Here is a 13,450-nt window from a genome sequence, read left to right on the forward strand (position 1 = left end):
GACTTTTACTTTTTTTTAGATGATGTGATTTCTTAATTCTGTCTGGAGAATTTTGAGAACTGTGGGATACCTGTTCTGTTAAACATAGAAACAAACATGGATCAATTTTTTTGCAAACTGCTATTTTGCATATATCTTTTAATATCTTTTAATATCCAATACCAGTCCAGAATTATGAAGCTGGTGAGGGTTGCAGTGGTAAGTGGCTGAGCAGGGCAGATCTGACTTCCCTTTTCCCAGCAACAGTCTCCAGCTCCTCCTGAGGGACTCCCAGGCCAGCTTAGAGATATAATCCCTCCAGCGTGTCCTGGATCTGTCCCTGCGTCTCTGTCCACTGGTACGTGCCCAGTACTCCTCCAGAGGAGCAGCAATTCTACTCCAAGTTCCTCTTGGATTGCAGAGCTGCTCACCCTTCCATGGAGAGTAAGCCCAGCAGCCCTGCAGAGAAACCTAATTTCCTCTGCTTGGACCTGCAGTCTGATTCTTTCGGTTACTAATCAAAATGACCATAGGTGAGAATAGGGATGTAGATCAACCAGAAAACCAAGAGCTTCGTCCAGAAACTCTGCTTCCACTTCACCACCACAGTTTGGTACAGAGTTCTCGTTAGTGCAGCTACTTCACCTATCTGCCAGTCAATCTCTCAATTACCTCTAACCTTACTCGAACAAGACCCTAAGGTACTTAAATTCCTCCACTTGGGGCAGCTGTTCTCCCCCTAACCTGGAGTGAGCAATCCACTCTTTTATGAGGGAGAACCGTAACCTCATATGGTTATATATCATCCCAATTTACACTCATCCCAACTGCTTCACACTCATCTGCAAACCTCTCCAGTGCTCCTCCCACATCACAATCAGATGAGGCAAAGAGGACATCATCATTCACATAAAGCAAAGATGGTTTCCAGACCTCAGTGGTGCCACAATATCCTGTCCATGAAGATCACGAATGGGAGAGATCTTGGCTGACTGGGTTTTTCTGCCTAGGTCTTTCTTGTCTCTAGGATCAGCCACCTTTATAATTTATTTGGTGACTGGATTACCAATTTGTGCAGCTTTTCTAATTGCTTTAGACATTTTGTGTTTTTGCAGGATCTCGATGATGATGAGTATGATGTGAGGAAACCCAAGAAGCAGAGGAGATCTATCGTGCGGACCACTTCCATCACCAGGGTAGGAGAGAGCTAGAGTGAATATGCTGGGAACATGAAACAATTTTTATTATAGAGGAACAAGTAATAGGTTTATTCCATGCTGAAAAAAAGAAGAAAGAGAACACAACGTTTCGGCCGTGGAGCCTTCTTCAGTCACCTGAAGAAGGCTCCACGGCCGAAACGTTGTGTTCTCTTCTTTTTTTCAGCATGGAATAAACCTATTACTTGTTCCTTTGCAGCCTACGCATGCTGACGCAGCTACCCACCTGAATTTTTATTATATACTCCTATCCCAAGATTTAGTAGTGGCACTTTTTGAACAAAGCCAAGTAGGTACTGTATGTGTATCCCAAAGTGTTTTACACAATAACATTTTTTAAAACCAGAAAATGTCCAAGCTGAACGTCCACTACAGTTTGTTGTTACTCTGAGATCAGTGCTAGTGCTGAGATGCCAGAAAATTTTCATGCACAGCATTTTCTCAGAACAGACTAATAGGTTACAATCTAGGTTGTGTTTCAAGCTTAATCCAGAACTCAGTGGTCCAGTGGAGGAAATGCCATATGCTTGTTGTGCCTGCCACAGACAGACTTAATAACAGATATTCATGGAACACTACCAGCCTTTTCATCTGAGATCACTTTTTAGATAACAGAGTCATCTGGTGGTATCTGGAAGTATTACAACATCAGAAAAGTTACAAATGAGAGGCCTTCTGCCTATCTAGCTCATTTGATTGCTAGTAGTGAATTCATATAATCTTTGACAACATAGCAGTGTAGGTTGTTCTGTAATTCCAAAACACTTTGAAAGGAGCATTTTGCATTTTTACTTTCAGACTATTTTAGATTTTATGGTGTTCTTAAATTGTTTTCAAACAAAAAAAGACTTAGAATTGGGTTGAAGCAGTGATGCATGTTGTTTTATTATCTTGCCCTTTAATGTTTATTCATTATGCAGGGGAGAGAATTTGTTAGCTGACTGAAAACCAAATCTGGTGTACATGATATAGTGTGTGAAGTTGTCTCCTGGCCAAATTAATGCATCGTGATCCAATGTGTATATGTACACAAAAATACAATTCAACCAAAACTTGTTTTTCAGCAACAAAATTTTAAGCAGCGGGTGGTAGCTCTGTTGAAGAGGTTCAGAGTGTCTGATGAGGTACGTGTTGTCCAGTTGTTTTAAATTGACTTATATTTTGTGACCCTGATACTATCAGTCAAGATCTATGGTACCCAGTATCAGTTAAGACATGGCTTGCAGTTCTTAGACTGACTTGTGCTGTTAATTACTTCTAAGCAATTATCTGTAAACAATTACAAGAGATAGATACTGTAGCTTTGATTGTCTTCAATTATCACAGTGTTCATTATCCAGGTAAAGTAAGTAATTTTGTTTTAGCTTACTAATCTTTGACTAGAGCTAGTGAAAGAATAGGAAACTTATATTTAGAAATGGGCAGTTCTGTCAGATTTTGAAAAAGAAAAGTTGTAAGCATTTGTCTCGGATTTACAGCAGGAACTGATGATGTAATGCATTTTTATAAGAGTCTTAAAATTGCATTAAATGCCTCATCAAGTTTTATTATATTCAAATTTTAATGCCTCTTTTCATTGCACTTGGGAAAATAAGAGGGCTGTTTTCAGATGGCGATATTTTAATGTTTTTTCTTCTGGAAAAACATGATTCTTATTATTTGCAGATTACTGGGAAAAAAGTGAAATCTGCAAATTAAACTATTGTCATCGGCATAGTTTTGGAAATGGACAGTAAATGGATTGTATAGGAGACTGGAAAAAGACCGCAATGGAATTCGAAAAATGAGAGACAGCCTTGTCACAATTTTAAATTATAAAATGATGCCTGTTGTGAAATAATTTAGAACTACAAAGGTTTTGCCTTAATATAACAGGGCTCAGTAACCTAGACAGTGAAAGTTCTGCAGCGTCAGATCACTGGTATTTTTGGTGTGGTGGAGTAATGTCTGTATGTCTGAAATTATCTAGGATCAAATCCCTCAGGACCTAGGAGAACTGTATGCATCACACTACTGCCATGAATCGGATTTCACAGTCAGTCACTGAGTTTTTTGTGGAGGAGTGTAGGGGGAATTTAGAAGGGGAGACCTGCACTGAGCCAGTTAAAGAAGTGATGTCACTCCCCTCTGATATCCAGACAGTATTTTGACATGGTGGAGTGATCAACTATCTAGGGCAGGGGTTTTCAACCTTTTTTGACATGTGCCCCCCCCCCCCGTTTGTCTAAGTTTGAACTTGCGCCCCCCAACTCAAAACCCATTGAGAAAACAATGCGAACACCCTCGTCACACCCACTCACGCAATATAACTGACATTGTGGATGCGTACATGCATTTCAGCACCTTTCCTTAATTTACTTTCAAAGGAGGATACATTACGACTGACTTTATTCAGTGTGATGGTTGAGCCTGTTTCTGAAGGCACAACACGTGGATTTATGGTTTAATTCCAGACACTGCTAGTCGTAAATCATCCTCCACTGTGGCATTGGTTTTTAATATAAGTAAGGACAGAAAACTTTGTTTTGCATAGCCAAGTCGAGGAAAAAGGCAAAAGTACATCAATTGCAAGTCTTGACAGTTTGTGGTACTCTGCCTCGGCTAACAGCCAAAACTCCGCAAGTGGGGTTGAATTGAAGACTGCTTTCAGTGTGTGGTCACTTGAAAGTTCCAGAAAGGTATCCTGTTGGTCTGACGACAGCTGACACCCTGCATTGGTAATGAAGGGGTTACGAGCCCAGTCTGGTCCCGACTCTTTTGCTCAGGAAAATATTTCCTGAAATGTTCGGAAAGGGCTTGCAGATGATGACGATTTCCATTACAAACTCCTCCAAGGTGGGGAGCATGTCCACATTTCCCTCCTCAACCTGCGTTCTCCATTGCTCCAGTTTCCTCACAAACCCCTTGATCTAGTCAGTCACTGTCAATACATTTGAATTGGGGCCCTGAAGTGACATATTAACAGTACTACAGTAAGTCTGTCAAAAATGTCCGACTGGTATGCAAGATGTTCAAGCCACTTCGGGTCGGTAAAATATTGTGTATAGGGAGATGCACAATCAAGCAGAAAAATGCGTAGTTCATCTCGCAGTGAAAATATCCGCTGAAGCACTTTTCCTCTCGAGAACCATCTCACCTCCATGTGTAGGATTAATGATTCGTGTTCTGACTCCATTTCTTTGCACAACATGGCAAACAGTCTTAACTTTACTGGATGGGAGCGTTTTGCTGCAAGGGCCTCCCGGTGAATCAAGCAATGGGTGGCAGCGAACATGATATGGTGGCTGATCGTATTATCAGAGAGTGAAATCTGCTCAATATCGCTAGCTAACTTCTTTCTGTGCATAGTTTGACAAATAGCCAATGCTGCTGGGCGAATAAGAGTCTTGCCAATCGTATGAGGCTTTTTAGCTTTGGCAATCAAATACCTCACTTCAAATGAGGCAGTCGGGGCTTTGGCTGTCACTGTTGTCTGTTTTGTCATTGTTAGTTTTTGGCTAGTCAACTCTGATTCTTTATGGCGTAAAAAGTCAACCATCTTATCTTTGTATGGGGGATGCTTCGTGTTTAAGTGCCTTATTAATTTCACAGGTTTCAAGCTGTGGTTTGCAAGTACCTAAGAACATAAAATACGTTGTGGACGTTGTTCATCATTGAGTATGATATACGTGAATCCATAATTTATGTACCTTTCATCATATTTCTGTCATTTTGTTCCACCAGGGCTTTTAGTTTTACCCAGGTTTCTCTGTTCTGAGCATAGCTCTGCCTTTTATGTGGACGGCTCAATGACATCGATGGGGTCGGTTGTGGATTCCTCCTCAATAGCAACTCTGTCTTCTCTGATTATGTCACATAGTTCAACAGTTTCACATTCACCGCTGTTGTTAACTTTAGCAATAAGCCTCTGGTCCATTTTAAAGTTTGTAATGGTATAATGCTCAGAGTCTCAACTCTGCTGTAGCCTTTGCCAATGAGAATAGACAGCAAGTAGCCTGCTTAGCCAGGGACATTAGTCAGATTGCAATACCCACCACTAGTGGATGAATAATGAATTGCTGTTAACGACTGAAGCAACATGTTCACTGCAGTTATTTTATTATTTTTCAATTTACTTGCATGTTTGCACCAAAATGTCTTGTAATCTTGCGTGCCCCTGACAAGTATCACATCCCCCACCCCACTGGTTGAAAACCTCAGGTCTAGGGAGTGGCTTTGTGCATGCTGGGAACAGGGCAGGCAGAGCTGCACATATCACACTTACCCCTGTGTGCCCATGTGCGTGGTTGTCTAGGTGCTGGATTCGGAGCAGGACCCGGCAGAGCCCCCTCCAGAGGTTGAGGAGGACCTGGAGAGTCTGGAGTTTGAGAACCCCAGCGACAGCGGCCCAGAGCTGGATGACGATGACAGTGTGCTGAGCACCCCCAAACCCAAGCTCAAGTGAGATGCAGTGCTACTACACTTGCCTATGTGTACATCACCCCAGCTTGCTGTGTGGTCTGTTTATTAGCTGTCTAATGAAAGTATGTTCAAGAGGCTACAAACAAGCCAAGACTATTCACCCCATTTAGCCTTTTTGGCTCTTAGTACTTGATTTGAGGAACCCATTCATCCAATTCTTGAAAGAAACCAAGGGCCTCCTGTTCGCAGTTTTAAATGCACTTTTCTGTAGTTTCCACTTGTGCCCTCTGGTGTTTTTTTTCAGTGTTAATTCTTAAGTCCGCTAGATGGCTCTGTCAATGCCTTTGAGAATTTTGAATACTTGAATTAGAACCCCTTGTGGTTCTCTTTTTTTTTCAAGACTTAGATTTAGTTTTTTTTACCATTCAGTGTAGATCATTCCTTTAAACCAAGGAAAGTATCTGGGTTCTTGTTCTTCAATGGACTAATTCCAAAGAAACAATATCTTTTTTTTAACATTGTGACCAGATTTGTACATGGTAATCTGAAAGAGGTTTTACTAGGACATTGTAGATAATAATTTGAATTTTATTAACTATATATTCTATTATTCTGTCTGCCTGTTTACTGCTTCTCTACATTGGCTTGTGGAAGAAAATGATGCGTCAACATAAAACAAGTCTTTTTACTTGTTTTTGTGACGGCTCTGTATTTGTCATCATATATTCATAGTTTTTGTATGGCCACGTAAAACTCTCATTCATTCGGAGTGTTATGTCAAGATATGTACAGTGCACAAAATCTCAGGTGCAAAGATGTAAACTCCTTTGTGACAAGGCAAGGTATTTTTCACAGCATTCTGTGTCAGTTTAAAAGCTATGAATCTTATTCAGAAGACATGGTCTAGGACTTTTTACAGACCAGAGGAATTTGTGAGATTGGAAAATATACTAAAAAAATACAAAGAATAAAAAACGTGACTGGAAGAGCAGTGGTCCTAATACGGACCCCTGCATTAATCTAATAGTGGACCATTCCCTCATGTACTCTCTATTTGTCTATGCATAAACCATTTCTCAATTCAAATGCATGCAATACTTTAATTCTTAAATCGAAGGTGACAGGAATCCAGTCTTTGTGCAACTGTATTCAAAACTTCCTGAAAATCTAAATATGCCCTACTTTTATTCAGTTCTGCTTTTGCATCTTCAAAGAACTCTAATAAGACCTCTGCAATGTTAAGCCTATCCAATAAACACAGGATGTCAGGTGAGACTAGACTCTGGACAGGACAGCATTCAATTGTAGAGTTAACACACTTGATGTTTTTGAGACACTAATAAGGTAATTAAGCTTTTGCATTAAAGGTAATAAACTTTACAAATACAGTAGGGTCTGAACATCTGCAAGTTTAACGCTCATGAATTTGCTTATTCACAATTCGGTCAGGCCGACAAAGTCTTGAATAACAGCAGAGCAAAATGTGATGAAACCAAAATGAAGGTTGTTTACCGCAACTTTCCTGTAAGTGGCACAACAGACTGGGATCATGGGACAAATCAACCTAGCTCTTGAGTGAGCTTCTCCCTGCTGCCTGCCCAAGTACTCGCTACCCAGCATCCACATCTCAGTGTGATCTTGTTTTTATATTATAAGGAACACTCCCAAGTTCTTGTCAACAGTGTGGGGGGGAATTACAGACTGAAGACAACTTTATAGGCTCACTGACAGTTTTATTGTCAGTTTCGTTACAGTGCGGCATAATAATCATGGAGGTAGGAAAAGAAAATGCAGGCTGGATGTTGTTTATTTAAGCTGAATATCATACTTTTGTGATTCCTGTTGTTTCTTTTAGTTTATCAATATTGTTTAAATTAACTTCAAGCCAGTGCCTTAGCACTTTAATTATCATAGAGTTACTTAAGTCATTAAATTTGGCTTTTTGCTTCACCTAACCCTTGTGAATGTTGAGACCCTAATGTATTTAAAATCCAGTAAGAGAGGTTATTGGAAATTTCAGAACTGCTGTGACATCCCAGGTTTCCTTACACTGAACATGTGTAATAACAGAGGATAACAGAACTGGCTTAGCTGAACCCAAGAGTAGAGATGAAGCCTGTTATAACACTAGATATCGAACACTCAGAAATCCTCTCTGTAGGATGCTGAGATGCTGGACTTACACACACGGTCATAAGCACTTCTCTGAGTGATTCATGCAGCACCAAGTGCTCTGGCACAGGGACTTTGAATACTCTTGAGAGATGTGAAAAAAAGAATTCTGCCATGAGGCCCATTTTCTTCATGGTAGCCAGAGGGTGGGTTCTTTTGGTGAGAAGGCTGTGTCCTGTGTTGCAGGCCGTATTTCGAAGGGCTCTCCCACTCCAGCTCTCAGACAGAAATCGGCAGCATCCACAGCAGTCGTAGCCACCGTGAGCCGCCCAGCCCGGTGAGTCTGTCACATTTACAATCGTTTTTTAGCTCCAGGATGATACTTCAAGATACTACATTTTTTGTAGCAAATGTAGTGTGAAGGTAGATGTTCTTGATCTTTGCTGTGCTCTTTTTAAACCAGAAACCAGTCTTCTAAAAGGGGACTTTAAAGAAATGCTAGCCAAGAAAAGACACGATTACCAATTCATTTTCTATCATTTTTAATTACTTGATGTTAAACAGTTAGCCCTACGCACTGTAATCTTTATCCCAGTTCAGAGATTCAAGGTTTTCCTTCTAAACTCAAGCCAACCTGTCTGTTCAGGGAATCCAGCTTATAGCCCACAAATAATGCAGCCAGGCTGATATCCGTTGTACTTGTCTGAAACAAGACCTTAAACTTGAAAAGTAACTTAGATGGGTTTCAGATAATTGGGAGTCATTTGTTTCTTTAAGATGGTGTTCTCCTGTTACACCTCCCTCAGTCTCAAGTCCTTTGTAAACTAGCTGAAAAGGAATTTCAGTGGAAAGAATTGAATACTGTAAGTCATTTTCAGAATAGTTTAATTTATTTTTGTGTGCGCTTATGTCCAAAGGTTCTCTGCCTCTAATCTTGCACAATAAGTTTTAAAGAGGGTGTTTCACACTACAAGGCCAATGAAAGACTTACAGTACAGGTAGCAAACAAGAAATTAAAAAAGAATAGCTCCCACTTTGTATATTAAAGTGTGGATCTGAACAGGCTTCAGTTCAAAGAAAACAGAGAAAAATATGGATCTCATTTTATTTCTAGGTTTTATTTTATCAGGGTGCAAGTGATTAAACCAGGATAGGCCTTTGCTTTGAGAACAGAGTTCTATAGTTTTAAACCAGAAAAACAAACAAAGCACAGGGGAAAATCCAAAGCGAAAGCTAAAACTAGGGGAAGGACTTTCTATGACTGAGCGGAGATGAATGGGAAATCAGGTGTTTAATATCTTTCGAAACAAGGTACTGATTTAAAAACAGACAGGTGGGACTGATTTCCTGCTGCTTTGTGTTGTCATGGTAACAGATTGACTGATAGGTGGAGAAGCAGGAACATTGGCTGCCCAGATGCGTCTTCTAGTAATTTGTCATGAGGGAGTACGACATTCAGAGAGAATGCCACTGCTTCAGTTGGTGTCAACCCTCCTGTAAGGCACTGAGTCAAAAATCAATTGTGTCAAATGCCAAATGGCTTGATGCGTGAGCTGGCTGGATGTCCCAGTTTCACCATGTGGGTACAGTGCAGTACAAGACCTATTGCTGTGACATGAAATAAATAATTGACTATTTCAAAATGGGCTGGTATGAAATTGTTTTTTGCCATCTATGTTGCCCACTTTGCTCATTATATATTTGTGTAACTCTTCTTTTTTTCCATTGTGTTTTGAGAGTTGTGTCACTCCTCATCATTCTGTACTTGCTGATATCTGTGCCAGTAAAGTGAACTTGGCAAAATGCGATGCCTTGTCTTGTATCCTGAGGTAAAGTCCTTGGGCTGAGCTGACCCTGTGCTCTCCCAGCAGATGGATGGTCCAGACAAAGCCAAAAGCTCAGAGGGCAAGTTCCAAGTTGATGACATCTCAGACACCGTTCCCTTTGTACGTATTCATGATTATGCATGTTGTCATTGTTTTTTTGTGTGATTTCAAGCCATTTTATTTCTGCTGTTCCCTCCACCAGTTGGACAAGACTCTGACACAGCAAGCTAATCTCTTGGTTTAATTAACTTCAGTCCATACATAATGAAACTATTATTATCCATTTTATGAGTATGTGCCTAATTTGATAAAATTGTCATGCATAGAGCCATATATAAACCTTGATAATTGAGGTTTATGTATAAATCTATGAATGATTTGGCTGTTTTGTTGTATATTTTATTTTTTGACAGTAACAATACCACAAATCCTTATTTTATAAATATATTTCCTTTCAATTACAGTAGACTTGGGTTTTGGTTTTGGTTGCGGACATTTGGTTCCTGACATAGACACCCCTTGTTTAATGAATTCCAATTACTTCCATCAGAACATAGATATCGACTCCCCAACTCCAAAACCAATAGAATTAAGTTCTTAGCCATATGTAACCGTATTTTTAATTTACACTTGATTTTCTATGCAAACATGTAGGTGTATCATTGTTGTTGTCATGTTTTTTTTTCTGTCCCTCTGTACACCAACACTGCTGCTGTAAAACAAATTGCACAAACAAACACTCTCTCTTGCTCTCACAAATAGCCTTCTCTCTGTCTCTAATTGCACAGATCGAAAGTTCATTCTTGTCATATATATGTGCCAAGCTGGTGACAGTCATCCCACCCATTAACTTGCTAAAAAACTTGACTTACCTTTCCTCTTGTTTTTAGTTTACGAGCCATATTATAGGTGATGTGACATGATAAAGAGAGCACTGGAGTGCTATAGGTAACTAGTTCCCAAAGCATAGCTCAGGTACATGCGGTGTCAGATTTGAATTTGTGAAATTTCCTGCACTATGTGACTTTTAATTGATTTTTTTGTCATTGACTGCGTATGCAAGAATTCACATAAAAATATTTTGTGTATGCCGCGAGTCTACTGTATTACAATTTCCACAGGCAATTAGCACACAGTGTAAAAACTATATTGGAATTGGACAGTGCATCTGTACATTCACAAAAGTGCTTGGAAAAGATTCTCTTTATGATGCTGCTTTCATTCTGTGCCTAAATTTGTAGTCTTTAGAGGATCTGTGTCACTTTAAATACATCATAGGAACTTATGCAAGACATAGACTGGGCAAGTGTTTGAGTGGTGGAAAAGCAATGTATGTGCTTGTTTTTTAGATAAGGTTTTGTAGGTCTTGCACTGGTGTTCTCTAAACTGGTGTCATTAATGACAATAGTGTGTTAAACCTTTGGAAAATCAAGAATGGTACTTTGATATTTGGCACGAAGGCAGAATGAAAGGTGTTCCCTTGAGACATGAAACAGGCCAATGAGCTTGTGTGTGTTGACTGCTGTTTTTCAGGAGCAGCCAGAAGCCACCACCCCAACCACAGAGCAGGAGCTGGACAATATGGACACCTTCCTGGAAAAGCTTCCCCCAAGCGGCAAGATCACCAAGACGGAGTCGCTCATCATCCCCTCCAGCAGGTACCACACTCCCTATCGCTGCCCCAACCCTTCATACACTTGTCTCATTGCCAGGTTTTTAACAATTTTTCACTTTATACCCTCCCAGTTTGGAATCCCCGGATTCGGCTCACATCAACAACTTCTGTAATGTAGTGGTAGAAAGCTCCACCAACCCACCTGGCCCTCAGAATCATGCCTCATGACATGCTGCACAGCTCCATAGTGCCTGGCAGGAGGGTTAGCTCCAATTGAAAGAGCAGCCTGTCTGTCTATAACTATTATGCCACCACAGGCATCTGAGAGGTCATAAGAGGTTGCTGTTTTGCCCAGAGCAGAAAGAGTCCTGGATGACTAATCCCACCCTACCATAAGGTATCCCTGGCACAGTTTGCTAGTATTCTTTTTACAGAGTACCACTGCCAGGGACATGGTGTGGTAGGAGATACCTCTTAATACGCAGGTCCCAGAAGTAGAAGGACACAGGCCACAGCTGTAAGGTAAAAGCAGTTGTCTTTATTTCACATGGTGAGATTAAACAGAAAAAACTTTAGTTCCTCTTGTAGACCATCGGTAGAACAGTAGACCATTTTGGAACTCTATCTAAACATCTTCTTGAATCTGTGCAATGCCTATCACCAGGCAGTAAACCCTGTACCAAATGCAAACTTTCCCAAACTTTTGCCTTTTACAAAACTCATATTTTAACAGATTGGTTGGTCAGTAGCTAGCTTGCAGAAATCTCCCTCTGGTGCATAACAGAGGCTCTGCTCTCTTCCTAGACAGCAGCAATCAGTGGGCTCTGTGCATCCTGCCTTTTTACCATCACCTGACTTAATTGTCTTCTTCCTGTTAATCAGATATATGAGGACAGTGAGACATTCCCCTTGTCTTTCTGGAGAATGTGGCTCTGACAAAGACCTGCCTTTCTGCCTCCCTCTAATAGTTTTTGGTCTTTGGAATATATAATTTATAAGACTTATATATCAAGACACCCAGGAACTTCTCACAAACAACAGTTCAATGATTGTTACCCCAGAATGCTATTAATTTTCAGTTACATCTTTGGGTGCACACAAACGTGAATAAAAAGTGGAAAGGTTTTGTCAAATTTCTGTACTGTAAATATTCGTCAAAGCTATTTAAAAAGCTTCAGAAAACATTCCTTACAAATGCAATAAAATGCTTACCCCTTTTTCATATCAGTCCTTTATTTGCTATGGTGACCTTTTCAACAGTTTCAACAGTGCTTTACAGAATAATAAGTTGACAATTTTGTAGAGTAACAGTATACCGCATGAGCCTAGAAGAGAGGGAAAACACTGCTTCCAGAGATAAAATAAATCTCTGGACATCACAGGCCAGATGGTTACTGTACATTTTTATATGTGTAATTTATTTGAAGTGCCTTGAGAATTCTTTAGACTGAAAGGCGCTACTGTATGTAAGAATAATTGTGTGATCCCTAAAATCATTAAAAGTATCCCTGTGGGTACCCTATAACCCATTTGAAAAGTGTATGAATTTAGGAATATACCTAATAGTTGGTCTGTCTGCCTCCTAGTGGTGGTTATAGCTGCAGTCTGTAACTGGACAATCTCATATGCCGAAGTAGATACAGGATCCCATAGCCAAAGGCAGTTGATATAACTCTGAAGGTAGTGGTCCTGTAGATTCTTGGTGGCTTTTTTAATCTGTTCATTTCTGCTTCTAAAGCCTTTGAGTTCTCTGAATTGGCACATTAACCAGGTCTGATTAAAGTGTGTTGATTTCAGTAGTACAACAGAGGACATCCTTCTGAAGGTTATGTCTGTTGTGGGCTCAATCACAAAAACTTTCACTATGTGACCGCACATTCAGATAAAAGTCTAGTTGGCTAGTGTATTACTTTCCAGTGCAAAGGGATAATGGGACATACCATGTAGTGAGGCATTTCTATTACTATTTCCTATAAAAGTAAATCATTTATATGGAACATGCTTCCAGACGTTTGGCTGAGTAGTATACCACACAAAGCACAGGCAGAAATTTGAGATGCAGGAGATGGCAGCTGTAACATTTTTCAGTATAATTTCGCCTTCATGCTCGTCACCCATTAAGGAGCCTCCCTCCCTCCCTGCTGTCTTTCCAGGCAGGAGGCCAAGCAGGCAGGCCGGCGAGGAAGAAGCACTTCCCTCAAAGAGAGACAGCCAGTGAGGCAACAGAACGAAAGAGCCAACAGCTTGGATAATGAGCGATCTCCAGACACCAGGTGCCAGTTGCAGGTAAGTGGGGATAT

General features: G+C 40.4%; 1 protein-coding gene across 6 annotated transcripts in view; it reads left to right on the forward strand.

Moving 5' to 3' along the window:
- pacs2 (phosphofurin acidic cluster sorting protein 2) overlaps positions 1-13,450 on the forward strand; it is a 132,471-nt gene that overhangs the window by 91,264 nt on the left and 27,757 nt on the right. For 4 of the 6 annotated variants that reach the window (XM_015351201.2, XM_015351203.2, XM_015351204.2 and 1 more), the window contains exons 7-13: positions 1,095-1,175; positions 2,261-2,320; positions 5,491-5,636; positions 7,956-8,046; positions 9,578-9,655; positions 11,069-11,193; positions 13,304-13,436. In XM_015351201.2, coding sequence (XP_015206687.1) covers positions 1,095-1,175; positions 2,261-2,320; positions 5,491-5,636; positions 7,956-8,046; positions 9,578-9,655; positions 11,069-11,193; positions 13,304-13,436 — 714 coding nt within the window. The remainder of the gene's footprint in view (positions 1-1,094; positions 1,176-2,260; positions 2,321-5,490; positions 5,637-7,955; positions 8,047-9,577; positions 9,656-11,068; positions 11,194-13,303; positions 13,437-13,450) is intronic. The other 2 variants (XM_015351202.2, XM_006632680.3) reach the window with 1 other exon arrangement.

Source organism: Lepisosteus oculatus, chromosome 8, assembly GCF_040954835.1.
Source record: "Lepisosteus oculatus isolate fLepOcu1 chromosome 8, fLepOcu1.hap2, whole genome shotgun sequence".
NCBI classification, from domain to species: domain Eukaryota; kingdom Metazoa; phylum Chordata; class Actinopteri; order Semionotiformes; family Lepisosteidae; genus Lepisosteus; species Lepisosteus oculatus.